The 13670-nt window shown below is 46.8% G+C and overlaps 1 protein-coding gene across 6 annotated transcripts; it reads right to left on the bottom strand.

Annotated features, from left to right (window-relative positions):
* Nucleotides 1-6002: 6002 nt before the first annotated feature.
* Nucleotides 6003-12806, bottom strand: LOC103627832 (putative protein kinase superfamily protein). 6 transcript variants are annotated; one of them, XM_008648145.3, is made up of 11 exons: nucleotides 12368-12806; nucleotides 9085-11575; nucleotides 8897-9007; nucleotides 8677-8829; nucleotides 8305-8468; nucleotides 8073-8220; nucleotides 7849-7971; nucleotides 7661-7748; nucleotides 6775-6965; nucleotides 6577-6672; nucleotides 6003-6498 (listed from the first exon to the last, which is right to left on the bottom strand). In XM_008648145.3, the coding sequence occupies exons 2-9, from the start codon at nucleotides 11443-11445 to the stop codon at nucleotides 6799-6801; spliced, it is 3315 nt and encodes a 1104-aa protein (XP_008646367.1). In that variant the 5' UTR covers nucleotides 11446-11575; nucleotides 12368-12806; the 3' UTR covers nucleotides 6003-6498; nucleotides 6577-6672; nucleotides 6775-6798. The 6 variants fall into 6 exon arrangements, with proteins under 6 accessions (XP_008646367.1, XP_008646368.1, XP_020394311.1 ...); XM_008648146.3 differs by having other exon boundaries at nucleotides 6797-6965; XM_020538722.3 differs by lacking the exon at nucleotides 6775-6965.
* Between the last annotated feature and the right edge of the window lie 864 nt (nucleotides 12807-13670).

Below are 13670 nucleotides of genomic sequence, written 5' to 3'. Positions count from 1 at the left end.
CGATGGACATGTACCCTAGGAAACGATAGCCTCCCACGCACATCGGCGATAAATTTGCCGATCTGCGCATGTCCGGACCATCCGCATGTGGGCGCAGACCGTCCGGGCCAGCGGCGGCCGATCCCATTTATAGAAGCGAATTACCGCGACCTGCACCCAAGCCGCCACATGTCGTGCAAACCCTAGATAGCCCATTCGGACCGTCTGCGTATGGCGCCAGACAGTCCGAATATAATGTCGGACGGTCCGACCATATGGCTGGACAGTCCGCGCACGGGGCCGGACGGTCCGCGTATTTAACCGGACGGTCCGGCACAGAGTTTTTTAAGGAGGATGGATATCCAACTCCGTATCCGTCCCAGCTAGACTCCCCATCTCACCATATGACACACCAGCACCATAATATAATCTATCAAACCCGTGAGAGTGAGTACTTTCCGGCCCCTAGAAAGCCAGAAAGGAATGGCCAATCCTATGAACCTTATAGGGCATGCATTAACGCGCTGCAAAACCCAAACCAATGGGGAGGAAAACAACATACCAACATCCAAACAAACTCACCCATATTGGATCAAAGAGCCGGTGGTCTCCCACCGACTACCATCGATATAGTAAGGGAGGAAATAGCTGGGGCGTTCCGAGATAAGCTCGGAGTTAGTATAGTCTTCGGGGGGCAGTCATATCGGAGACCTTATGATAGCCAGTTTGACCGGCTCCCATACCCACAAGGGACCAGAATACCTGAATTCGCAAAGTTTTTGGGTGACCAAGAAAAGAGCATGCGTGAGCACATAGACCAGTTCTTAGCACAGTTAGGAGAATTGGCCGACACCGAAGCATTTCGTGTACGTTTATTTTCATTATCTTTAACAGGAACTGCATTCACATGGTATGCCACGCTCCCTCCTAACTCCATTTTGTCGTGGGGAGATTTAGAACAAAAATTTCATGAACATTTCTTCTCTGGCGATTATGAGCTAGATTTAGTAGACTTAGTAGCCCTACGACAAGAAAAAGATGAATCAGTTAGTGATTACATCTGGAGATTCCGGGATACGAGAAACTGATGCTTTCAAATTCATTTAACAGATAAACAACTGGCGGGAATAACCTTTGATGGATTGCGTTATTATTTAAAAGAGAAATTAGAAGGCATCCAGTTCTTTACGCTAGCACAATTATATCAGACAACTTTAGCTTGTGAAAGTCAAAGCAAAGAACTAGTCAAAACAGATCATCATAATGTCCATATAGTAGAACATAGTCAAAGTAGTTCGGACGGTGAACCAAAAGAAATTTACACTGCCGAAATAGTTTGGCCTGAGCAGGCCAAATCTTTGGCTTGCTCCTCCTTGCAGCCAGTTCAACAGAAATGGCAGGAGGAGATTAAGTTTACATTTAATGTTGGTAGATGTGATAAGATATTCGATGAATTACTAAAAAATGGTAACATTAAGATTGATTATATCGTTCTACCTGCCGACGAACTAAAGCACCGCGCATATTGCAAGTGGCACAACTCATTTTCCCATGCCACTAATGATTGTAATGTGTTCCGACAACAAATCCAATCGGCCATTAATGAGGGACGATTGAAATTTCAAGAGGACACGGAGCCATTTCCAATGAATATGATCGACTTCAATGGCAAAAAGATCCTAATTCGGCCCAGCACAGCCGAAAAAGGTAAAGACAAAGAAGTCATCATCGGCAACACACGGGAGGCCGATGGAAACAACAAAATTGCTTGCAGGAAAGTGGTGGCCGAGAAGACTCCTGATGGAGGGGAGACACTAAAGGTGACCATCACAAACTCTGACACTGGAGGGCAAGTGCAGACAAGGGGACATGCGCAAGAACCCATACTATGCATCGCGGACGGTCCGGTGCCCAGGCGCGGACGGTCCGTGACATCGCCAGACGGTCCGGCGTTCCAGCGGACGGTCCGGCAACGCCGAAGAACCAAGGCGACCACGTACCTTTAAACCACGACGACCAGAAATAGGTACGTGGAAAACTAACACGTTCAAGGCAACTGGTCGGTTGGTAAAATCCAGCCCGACCTTTGATCAATTATTGTCTAAATATGTGAAAAAGAAGGCTGGCCCCAGCGACCGGCCACCAAAGCGACCTCGCTTACCCACCCAGGTGCGACGGCAGGTTAGGCCGATTGGACCACCACACCAATCGGAAAGGACGGGAGGTCATAATGTTCAATTAAGACCTAACGCACCTGCATGGACACCTCCACCACCATATCCACCTATGCTATATCCATACACATACATACCTCCACCATATTTTCCAAATCAAATATGGGGCATGCCACCATACCCATTTGGGATGCCACAGTACCCCGCTTGGGGGGCACCCCAAACATCTGTATTCAATAGGTCGACACCTCCAGTACAAGACCGATTGAGAGCCCCTCAATCTGGTCCACGAGCACAGGCCCAACAAGATTGCCGAACAACTCGGCCCCAAAGGCTGACTAATCTGGCAGGGGGGGCATACAGCTACAACCTCCAACAGTACGAAAAAAGGAGACGTCATTAAAATAGGAACGATAGATGTCATCATACAACAAAATAACGAAGGGCCGATGATTTTTGGTGAAACGACCAACACAAACAAAAAAGAAGGTACGACTGTCAACAAAATAGCCGATCCAAAATACTCCATGCCCCGATGGTGCCCATCGGGATTGACACGATCGCAAAAGCGAAAATTACAGCGCCTTAGAGCAAAGGAGAATCAGGAGAAGGAGGCGGAAAAAATATTCAATGACACACATCCGCAGTATCCGCCACGACAAAAGAGATGGAGACCAAAGGCCGTTGAGGAAAATCAAACGGCAACAAAGACAGAAAATATAACAACAACTGTGCAGCTCTTTGCAGGTATGGCAGACAGTCCGGCTATAAAGAACCGGACCAACCGTACAGGGCGCGGACCGTCCGACCCCTGAGGCTGACTCATCCGCAATACACCATGACACCTGCAACGACGTACCAACACCCATGGAGGAAGACGACCTGCAAGGAGAAGACCTGGTCGACTACGAAGCTACGCCAGAACACGTAGAAAATTAGGAAAGCAAGGTGACGAATTGGTCAGGACCAGTATGGCGCTCGGCGGTATTGAGACTAACAGTTCGATCAAAGCTAAAGGGGTCACGTCCGTTGAGTCAACCATCGGGACTAAGGCCACTGCGTATCATCCTAGTAAGTGTCAAGATGCCTAAGAAAACTGATGTGATCACATCAAGTTAGTTGCTTTTGGTTCGCCCACAGCTCCACCAAAAGGCAGGGGGGCATATGTTTGAACCAAAAGTGAGCCGAAGGACAGTCCGGCCCTGAGGCCGGACGGTCCGCGGTCCGGGCGGTCCGCGCCTGTGGGCCGGACGGTCCGCGCAAGCGCAGAACAGATTAGGGTTCCGAGTTTTGTGCTACGGTTGTTAGCTAAATTCGCGAGGTTCGCTCGGAAATTAGTTTGTAAAGGGTCCAGCCCCCCTTCTCTATAAATAGAGAGGTATACGACCGATTTGGAACAAGCAATCGAATCAATACAACTTCTATTTCGCATTTATTTCCTGTACAATTAGGAGTAGTTCTAGTCTAGTTCTAGTTTAGCCTCTCGATCCTCAAATTATCTGTCTCTCCTCGACTCTACGTCGATTAGAGAAGTCTAGGTCGGTCTACCCGAGCCTAGACACCACCTAGGATCTCTCCTCCCCGACGGGGTCCCTCCCGGGAGCGAGATCCAGGGGCCGCCGGCGATCCTCCGCCGCCCCTACGCACGCGCGGACCGTCTGGCCCTAGGGCGCGGACCGTTCGGCCGTCAGGCAGGGAACCCTAGCCTCTGCGCTAGGTCATGGACCGTTCGGCCCTGTGCCGCGGACCGTCCGCGCCTGATCAGAGAGCACCGCCACGGTTCTTGTTGAGTGTTTGGCGCTCCGAAAAGGCGTCAAGAGTTCTTCAAGAGAGCTAGGTTTTAGAGACATTGGCCTTCTCGTTGTCGTTTTCACACCAGCTTCTTCAGCAGAGCTAGATTTTAGAGACTACTACTCTCTATCATCGTCGTCACACCGATATCAGGGATAGAGGAACCTAAGATCGCACAACATCGAGAAACCCCTCGTCTAAAATCCTAACTTGTTGTAGATTGGTTGTTTCTCAAATCTTTTTAGAAAGAACTTCATTTCTATTATATAGAGGGATTAGGCTCAGAATAACTACGCACAAAGAGATCGGAAAATGACTCGATTATGATCTCTATGATCTCATGGAGTCACTTTTGAACTTTTTTGCAAGGCAAGGTCAGATCATTACAGAAAACAATAAAAGATAGAAACAAAATTAGCGTCAATCATAAGTCATATAAATAATCATGCAAAAACATAAAAACGTGCGCACGGCACATACATGGGCGTATATATGTAGCTTTACCTTCCTCCCTCTCTCATACTTTATTTTTAAAAAAAATGTCAAGAGAAAAACTATTTAAGTTTGCCTTTATCCTTCTTCAACTTTTCACGTGGAACTAAAATCCACCATTATATTTCTACTCCCAACATCTCTCATTTTTAACTTTCTAGCTACAGTTTTGGCCGGTTCATGCATCGATCCATGCATGCGTAGCGTACTCCTTTGGTTTTGACCATCATCTTCTCTCCCGTTCGTCCTCCCCTGCATGCTTCCAACTGCTTGTTTTCTTCTTGTAGCACCTAACACGGCTTGGAAATTTCGTTCGGCTATTAAATGCTACACATGTTTATTCTATACGAATTCTACTATACTACTAGTAGCTATTGAAAAGAAAAGCAAAGGATTAAAAAGTTCAATGCCTTGTAATTTAATGAGCTCCAATCAAGGTTGGCTGCAGCCTGCAGGTAACCATCCGGATTTACACTGATGTCCAACAACTCTAACTACCTACGATGGTCACTGGACAGTGATACATACATACAAAATTAAACCCGTCACCCAACAACGACCTTCGATTAATTATTATCAGTGCACCGATTTATTATAACACAAGCATGCATGCTGCAGCTAGCTGCTGATTAGCAGCTCTGATATAGTATGTGGTCACTCACTGCATGCCACACAGAGACAAGTAGTGGCGGCCGGCCATTATATATTTATATTGTGCCCCTCCTGATTTAATTATGCACCAGGGGATACCTCCAAACAGCAAGAGAGAGAGGTTGAGTCGTTGGAGAATTCAATGCGTGGCAAAGGTAAGGCACTTTACTTTGAAGATATCCATTGACATTATAATTTGCCGGGCTAAACAAACCAGCCAGCCCCCAACCAGTAGTTGATCGATCACCCGCCGCCGAGGCCACTGTCAGAGTGTCAGGGTCTCAGCTGAAGCAATAGACGGGAGCAAGTGAGCCGTCACCTTTTCCCAGAAGTCAAATCCACGCTAATCCTCACAGGATAGACTTGATTGACCCAAATCAAATTAAAGTAGGATATGGCTTAAAATTAAATAAGCACACCCTGTAGGCTGCAGCAAATTAAAGGAGAAATGGTTGGTACGTTCCTGATTGTCATTTCCTGCAGAGTCGTATTCCCATGGCCCCTTCATTAGCCGCACAATTATATATTACCAAGGTGGTGAAATTATCCGTGTGGTTTGGTCAGCAAGTTGGGAGTTCTTTTGTTCTTTGTTAGACAGGTCCTGCGACTGCGAGGCTAAGCCGCACAATTATATATTATTATTACCAGGGTGGCGAAATACTCCGTGTTATTAGTCAAAACTGTAACAAGTCACTCTCCTGCATAAAAAGAGGGGAATAGGAACAAAGCAGGGAGGTACGTGAGACCAACAAATGAGAATGTTCGACGCGCGCGACAGCCATACGTCACACTGCCCATCACTCTCCACTATGCCTGCAAAATTATATGCCTGCAAGTATTTGGAAGTGATGGTGTATACATGACAAACAGTGTACTCTTGTTTTTTGGGGCATTCAAATAGGAAGTGATGATATATACACATGGAAAACAGTATACTCTTATTTTTAGACCAAGTACAAACTCAAAAAAGGGGGCAGGTCTAGCACAGTGGTTAAACTGAAAAAAGTATAGGCCTAACGCAGTGGTGAAAAACCTTTCTACCGAGCCAAAGTCCTAGATTCGATGCAACCTCTCTGCAAGATAAAAGTATAAGACTTGTTTTGGTTATTCTTTAACCAGACCCCACTCATATAAGAACCGTCAGCACTGGGTCTGTCCTTTTCTTTACAATCTGAACAAGGATCGCTCCAGTCATGTTCGTTCTACCTATCCTAGAACACAATTTATATGGGAAAAAAAAAAGTAACTGTGTGATCGTGCCTATTACTTTGCACATCTACTACGGGCCAGCAAGTCAAAACTTATTTACATGACAGTGCAACAGCTCCCATCAAGACAATGCGCCATATAGCATACTTGTTTTCGGCGGAAGGCAAATGGTAGCCGGTTTACTCCAGGATTAAAAGAAAACCTGCAACAGGAAACAGAAACTTCAGTTTTTGCTAATGGTCATACAAGGAGTAAACAACAAACCGAACGGCAGACTCACATCAAACATGCTTTGGAATCTCCATGACATAGATTTTCTCCCATGAAGTCAGCACTTGTTAAATTATCACTTGGAGTAGGGTCATCAACTGCGATGCTGCCAAGACATATGGAACATATTTACTCAAAATAATCCTGTTTCAACTCTGCCTTCCTCTTGTATATCGCTATATATATTGGATGCGGGGAACACACATACAAGACAAATATGGCTTCCGGACCTTTACTTCACATTCATTGCGGCGGCCATTTTCCTCAACCTTTGAGATATATCCGTGAAGGACGGTCTCTCAGCTGGATCACTGGACCAACAGCTTTCCATCAATCCCTTCCACTCAGGATCACACCATGAAGGAATTTGAGGACGTAGGGAATCGTTTACAATGCCCCCTAGAAAAAAGGCATTGCAATCAGATCACTACTGTGACATAATAACAACAAGCCTAGGCGAGATATATTTATGACTAAAGATTCAAAAATCAACATAAATCCCCTATCTGTAGTACATCTGTATTGAATATGATGCACTGATGCAGCACAATGTCGGGCAAATCCACATCTACCAACTTGTCATTGGTTTGTCCAATGTTACTATGCAAAGGGAGAAAAAGTCATGCTATCAAAGGAAAATCCAAAAAAGAAAAACATTCTGCAAGTGCAATCACATAACTACACCATACACCTAGATTGTTATATCCTTCAACCTTCATCATTATTGCAGCTGCAAATAATCCGATTCAAGCTACGGCGCCAACTATATAATCTGGTTTTGTATTGAAGTCCGCTATTTAGTTATATGTCCCACCTTCATTACTCAAGATATTTGGGGAATTACAACTGACCCATTTATATGTCCACTAAACATACAACCTTCTTTTCTATTAGCTCGGCCTTATTTGTTCTTTCAAAGCTGCATCCAAATCCAAACAAGTAAATTCTAGAAGATAAACTTTCGCTGTTCACAGTTCTGAAGTCCACAACTTATTCTAACTAAGATATATCAAAAAGTAAGGTCGGAACATGGTGGAAAGTGTCATAACAGATCAAGGCATAGAATTGTACATATAGGGAACTTTGGACATTACCAATAATTTCAGCAGCACGCATGCCAGAGTATGGCTCTTCCCCAGTAAGCAACTCCCACATGACAATTCCAAACGAATAGACATCAATCTACAAGATACATAGAAATAGTTTTTTGTCAGAATACAAAAAAGTGGAGCATTGTTTAATAGGGTTTATTAAATGTACTTACAAGACAAAGCAGTCTTACCTTGTCTGACACCATATTACTTTTCCCACTCAGAAGCTCTGGTGCCATCCATGGTAAGGTTCCTCTAACACCACCAGATACCAAAGTATGCTGTTTAACCTTTGACAGTCCAAGATCACCGATCTGATCAGAGAGTATTTGAGTTTGGGACAAGTCAGGATCCACCATTGTGACAACAATTTCCAGAAAGATAAAGCAGCAGAGGGAAAGGCTGGGGATCAAACCTTGCAAATTGGTCGCTGCGGATCCCTCATGTTCACCAGTAGATTCTCACATTTCAGGTCAAAATGGACTATATTCTTCCCATGCAAATACTCCATGCCAAATGCAGCATCCATGGCTAATATTACTCTCTTCCGGCGATCAATTGTCCTGCACAAGCGCTTTAATTTAGAGTTCGATACAGGAGAAATAAAAGATCAAATATTCTTATTTCTTGGATTCAATATATAGTACCTGTCTTTTTTCCTCAGAAACTGTTTTAGAGATCCATTGATCATAAACTCAGTAACAGTTGCTAAGCTTCCATCTGGACCATCACGAACTACACCATAAAATGAAACCACATTTGGATGATGGAGTGAGCTTAGGATCAGAGCTTCTTTCCAGAAATCCGCAATCTGCAAAATTAGATAAATCTGAACTAGAATCATTTTGAACAGAAAAATATGTTCAAATTTACTTTCTCCTCAGCCCAGCTGGATAGCTCAAAATATCATTCAGAAAATAATGTGAAGGACTTTGAGGAACCAGTACTGTAATGTCAGTGCAAACATCTGCAAGCACAAAACCTAAAATAGATGGAACTGACAAGAAAATTAGACATACCAAACGCTCTCTCTCAGATGGTCTTCCTACAAAGCAACTCGCTTTTATTCTTTTAACAGCGACATCACATCCTCTCCATTTACCATGATAAACTGCCCCATAAGTACCTGAACCCAGCTCTCTAATTTCCTCCAAATCGTCATTTTTTATAGTCTGCATGATCCATAAACAGTATAAATGAAACATAAAGTAAAATTCACACAGAGATCACATAACATACCTGTAGTCCTTTAGACAAAGCTTCAGCTTCAGCAGTTGTAGACTCAATCTTGGAGCTCTTCTGCCGATCAATGCTTCCTTGCAAATCAGGGTCCTGATTTGCATCTGTAGTCTGCGGAACAAAAGGATTTGAGTGGAGACTTTGGTAGTTTTACTAGTTAAAATGTTCAACCTTGAAGCATTACTTACACCAGCAGCTGCTGCATCCAACTTCTTTTCATTATCATCATCATCATCAGGAACAGGTGAAACAGCACCATTAGCATCTGATTGGGCTATCCGTGTCTCAGCAGCATCTTCCAGTGCTGCCTTTTTAACAGAGGCAATCAATTCAGGAAGGAAATTCAATCTATCCTCTGAAATATCCCCACATTCCTGCAGTGCTGTAGCCCCAGCTTCATGTTGCTTTTGCCTGCTTTCATGTTCGGTTGGCTTCCCCTGCTTAGTATCAACTTCATGTACAACTACAACATGGTGGGGTAAGGTACTTGGTTCATCCACAGCATGCAAAGGAGTTGTTTCATTCACATTTTGAGTTGAGTTAACATCATCTGGACCTTCAGGTTTCTTTATTGTGTTTGTATCCAACCTGGATAATTGATCAGTGAGAGGCAATGCAGAAACAGCTACTTTGCCATCAACATATGACGACGGCATGGGTTCAGGGTATGATCTTTCAGGATGAACCTCCCTCAATGGAGCTCCAGGTTGATGCTGGATTGATTCAGGAGCAATGAAATGCTGAACATACTGAGCAGCAGTTGGATTAGACCTAGGACCAAAGGCACTAGTGTTTTCCATGGAGGCAGCATGAACATCATGCCCAACAACTCTATATGGTATGCTGCCGTTGGGAGGAGTCCATGTGTTTGGCATTCGATCATATCCAGGTAGCCCTGGTATCCTCGGACTGACATCACCTGTATTTCTTACGAAGTTTGTGTTAATGGTCCCATTTGATATTGGCAGGTGTGGGGAATCATATGGTGAGGCAGTGTGAACAGGGCTGTTCGCTCTCCTTCTCAGAGATTGAATGGGTGGCAAATTCTGCTGCATTTGGTAAAAGGAATCTGCACCATAGGCCGAAGAGTGGTTGTAATGGTGGCTAGGGGATTCTTCAAACCCTGCTGGCTGCACATACGACCCACTGCCTCCAACTTGTTGGTTGTGATACGTGTCATTTATGACCTCACTGCTACCGTGATAATAGTGAGGACTCTCATGGCTAGAACGAGCAAGAGATGCTGAATGAACTTCATATACTTTGTTGGCATCCATAATGTATGGCTCGATCACTCTACCATTAGCAGGATGATGCAGCCTTGGATCCTCGTATCGCTGATGACTTTGCTTGGTATGCACATGCCAGACTCTATCGTGAGGATGTGACTCATTATAGAACATGGGAGGATGACCACCATTTTGCTCTTTAACATAAACACCATTTTCCAATCTAACATCTTGACCTCCCACATAATGATCACCAGGGCGGCAGTAATCTGGACAAGAATTAGCATGGTGACCGGGATAATCATTAATCATGCTTGGTTGGTCAAAATGTTGTTGGACTGGCCGAGTCCAACGAGGGTTCATATAGATAGGATCATTCACTGAACCTTGAACCTTATGGAATGGTGAACGGCAGTGATCACATCCATTGCTCCCATCCAAGAAATTGTTGGACCGGCTCAAATTACCAGGAAAGCCTGCATTTTGCTGAATTACAGCACCAGGTGGAAGCCAGACTAAATTATCCATATGTGATGGTGAATGCGCCTCATAATGACGATATTTTGGTGACTGCCTTACAAAGTCGTCAGGAGTCCTCTCATCAAAATCCTCCGCTCCTACTTGAAACCTTGCAGATGATGGTGAAATTGGAAAATCCCTTGGGTCATGTACCCCGTACTGGCCTGGTGAGACATAGGCAGGGCTCCAAGGAGAATCCATCTCTCCATACCTCTGACTATGTGTTGGACGAGGGACATTCAAATGTCTCAAGCCAGCAAAATCAGGAATTCCTGAATCATTGCCTCCAATGCCAAAAAGCTGCTCCACAGACACAGGGGAGGAAGGTGACTTAACATCACCAAGGCTGTTAAGCGCATCTACATACCTTCTCTCTGTTTCCCGCTCGTCTACATTGTAATGCACATCCACTGATGCAGCATCATCATCCAAATGCTGAGAAAATAAGAAGATCCTGAGCCGAGTGAACGCCTCCCCTGTCGCAATGACCTTGTCATACTCCTCCATCATGTTCACCACATCGTCGTCGTTCACAACCGAGACCAGCGCATCTAAATCCTCATCAGGTTGCTGGTATTTGATGATATCAGCATCCTTATAGAGCTCTCTCATCCGTGCAGCCAGGTCGGCATATGATATGTCACGCGGCAACATGACAATCCTTGTCTCGCCGCCAACATACCTAAGACAGCCATCGAGTGGTCGGGGAAGGATACTGCCTCCAAAGCTGCAGAGGAACTTGGCCATGCGTGGTGACCCCTCAACCTCAGAGCCACCCGGGACGGCAGCAGAGGGCGCCATACTTGTGTGAGAAAGGCTGTAATCAAGTTGGCGCGAATAGGCTCACTGGATCAGCAATGAGTCTCCGTATATCAGTATTATCACGATTGAAATCCAGCCAGTCCTATGCGCACCACCAATTAGACACTTCCTGTTGAAAGGGGGCACAAAAACAGTTATTAATGCATTAAAGGAAGGCAGGAAAAAAAGTGAAGTATGCATCTCCATCACACAAGTAACTGATCTACACGAAGCTCCGTTACCAAATCACAGAGTTATTACCACATATATAGGAGTAGTGTATTTTGCAATTCCATCCAATAGCTGAATTGCACCTTAGAAAATCCTGCCTCTACCCAGTTCTCCAACGATTTACCATAAAAAAACAAGGGCCACAAATAATAAAGGGTTCCCAAAAAAAAACAAATGCAGAAGTCATCTGTTGTCGAGAAGGAAAGCCCACAAATTTGATCCCGCACAGGGTGAGCCTTCACTGACCACAAATAATGACCTAAATTCCCACAACAATCCAGATACGCAGGAAACAAAGTACGTTGATGCATGCTGAACAACTTTCCGTTAGAAGGGCCAAGCAAGGGCTGCAAGGCTAACGCACGCGTGCTGAAATCAAAGGACTGCGATCAGACTCCAAAATATGAAGAATTATGGAATGAGCTCCAGCAATCTGGCTGGAGCACCTGGAGCGAAGCTGCGGAACCGCATGCCACGACTTCCACGAATCTCGACCCCCCAACCGCAAAATCTCAAACCGTCACTCCGTACCAAAAACAACCCCCTCCTGAATTCCCCCGGACTGGAGTAAGGGGAAGAGCCAAAACGAACGAACAGATGCGGAAGCAGGACAAAACAAAACGAGTGATGAGCATGAAACAATTCAGATAATCCGCGCGCGCGCGAGCGAGCGAGCGAGAGAGAGGAGCACCTGGCGGCGATCTGGGTCCACGCGAGCACAACGCCAATTGCGGCGCGCGAGGCGGCGGAGGAGGAGAGGGGAGATACGGGAGTCGAGAAGGATTTGCGGTGGGGAAGGCGAGAATTGGGGGGCCCTATGGCTGGGGTGTGGGGGTGGGGGTGCTCGCGCGGATATTCCCCTGCTCGGGAGCCAAGCCAGGGATCATGTCACGCGGGGCTCCAGGGCGAGGAAGGCCGCCGCCATTGGGCGCTGCTGGAGCTCGTCGGCACCGTTCGGGGCGCGGCGGGGCTGCGGGCGGGCGGGCGGCTCCGGTTCCGCGCCGGGTCGGGTGGGGTCGAGAGAGGCAGAGGTGGGGGAGGGTGGCAGTGGCTGGGAGGACACGCGTCTCTCCTTTCCTTTCTGTTCTGTTCTGTTTAGGCCCGGCTGCTCCTGCTCTCTTCTCTTCTGCTCCCGATCTTTTTTTATCTCGCGACGCCGGGGGCTCGTCCGCTCCGGCTCGGCTCGGCTGGTCACGTTGCCTGGGCGGCTGGGTACTGCGGCGGCACACGCGTCTGGAACCAGTCATGTACGGATACGGCGATGTCCATGCCTCGTCACTAGTGTCTCACTGTGTGTACAAGTACAACTCTCTGGTCGTTAGCCATATGACTCACAGTGCCTATCTAGGTGTTAGATTTATCGTGGATCCACTCAATGTCAGATGATATATACGGGCGTGCTAGGGGTCTAGGTTACACTAGTGTCGGCGTTTCGAGACAGGGGGGTCCCTAAGCCGACGAGTGAGTGTGCTGCGTGCCCCAGCCCAGATGGGTCGAGCGCGTGGGCGAGCGCGAAGGGGGAGAGGCGAGGTGGCCGGAGTCGAGCGTGAGAGAGGTGGAAGTCCCGCGGCCTTCGTGTTCGTCCCGCGCCCAGGTCAGGTGCGCTTGCAGTAGGGGGGTTACAAGCGTCCACGCGGGTGAGGGAAGCGAGCGGCCCCAAGAGAGCGCCTGTCCCGTCCTCGGTCCCGCGCGGCCAACCTTCTCTAAGAAGGCCCTGGTCCTTCCTTTTATAGTCGTAAGGAGAGGATCCAGGTGTACAACGGGGGGTAGCAGAGTGCTACGTGTCTAGCGGAGAGAGAGAGAGCTAGTGCCCTGGGTACATGCCAATGTGGCAGCCGGAGAGGTCTTGGCACCTTGCTGGCGTGATGTCGTGGCTGTCGGAGGAGCGACGGAGCCTGGCGGAGGGACAGTTGTTGGAGCGGTCGATTCCTTGCTGACGTCGCTCTGCTGCCGTAAGAGAGCTAAGAGGCGTCGTCGTCACAGAGCTTGGGGGG

Source organism: Zea mays, chromosome 5 (genome assembly GCF_902167145.1).
Source record: "Zea mays cultivar B73 chromosome 5, Zm-B73-REFERENCE-NAM-5.0, whole genome shotgun sequence".
Taxonomy (NCBI): domain Eukaryota; kingdom Viridiplantae; phylum Streptophyta; class Magnoliopsida; order Poales; family Poaceae; genus Zea; species Zea mays.
This window is presented reverse-complemented; position numbering and strand designations above follow the sequence as displayed.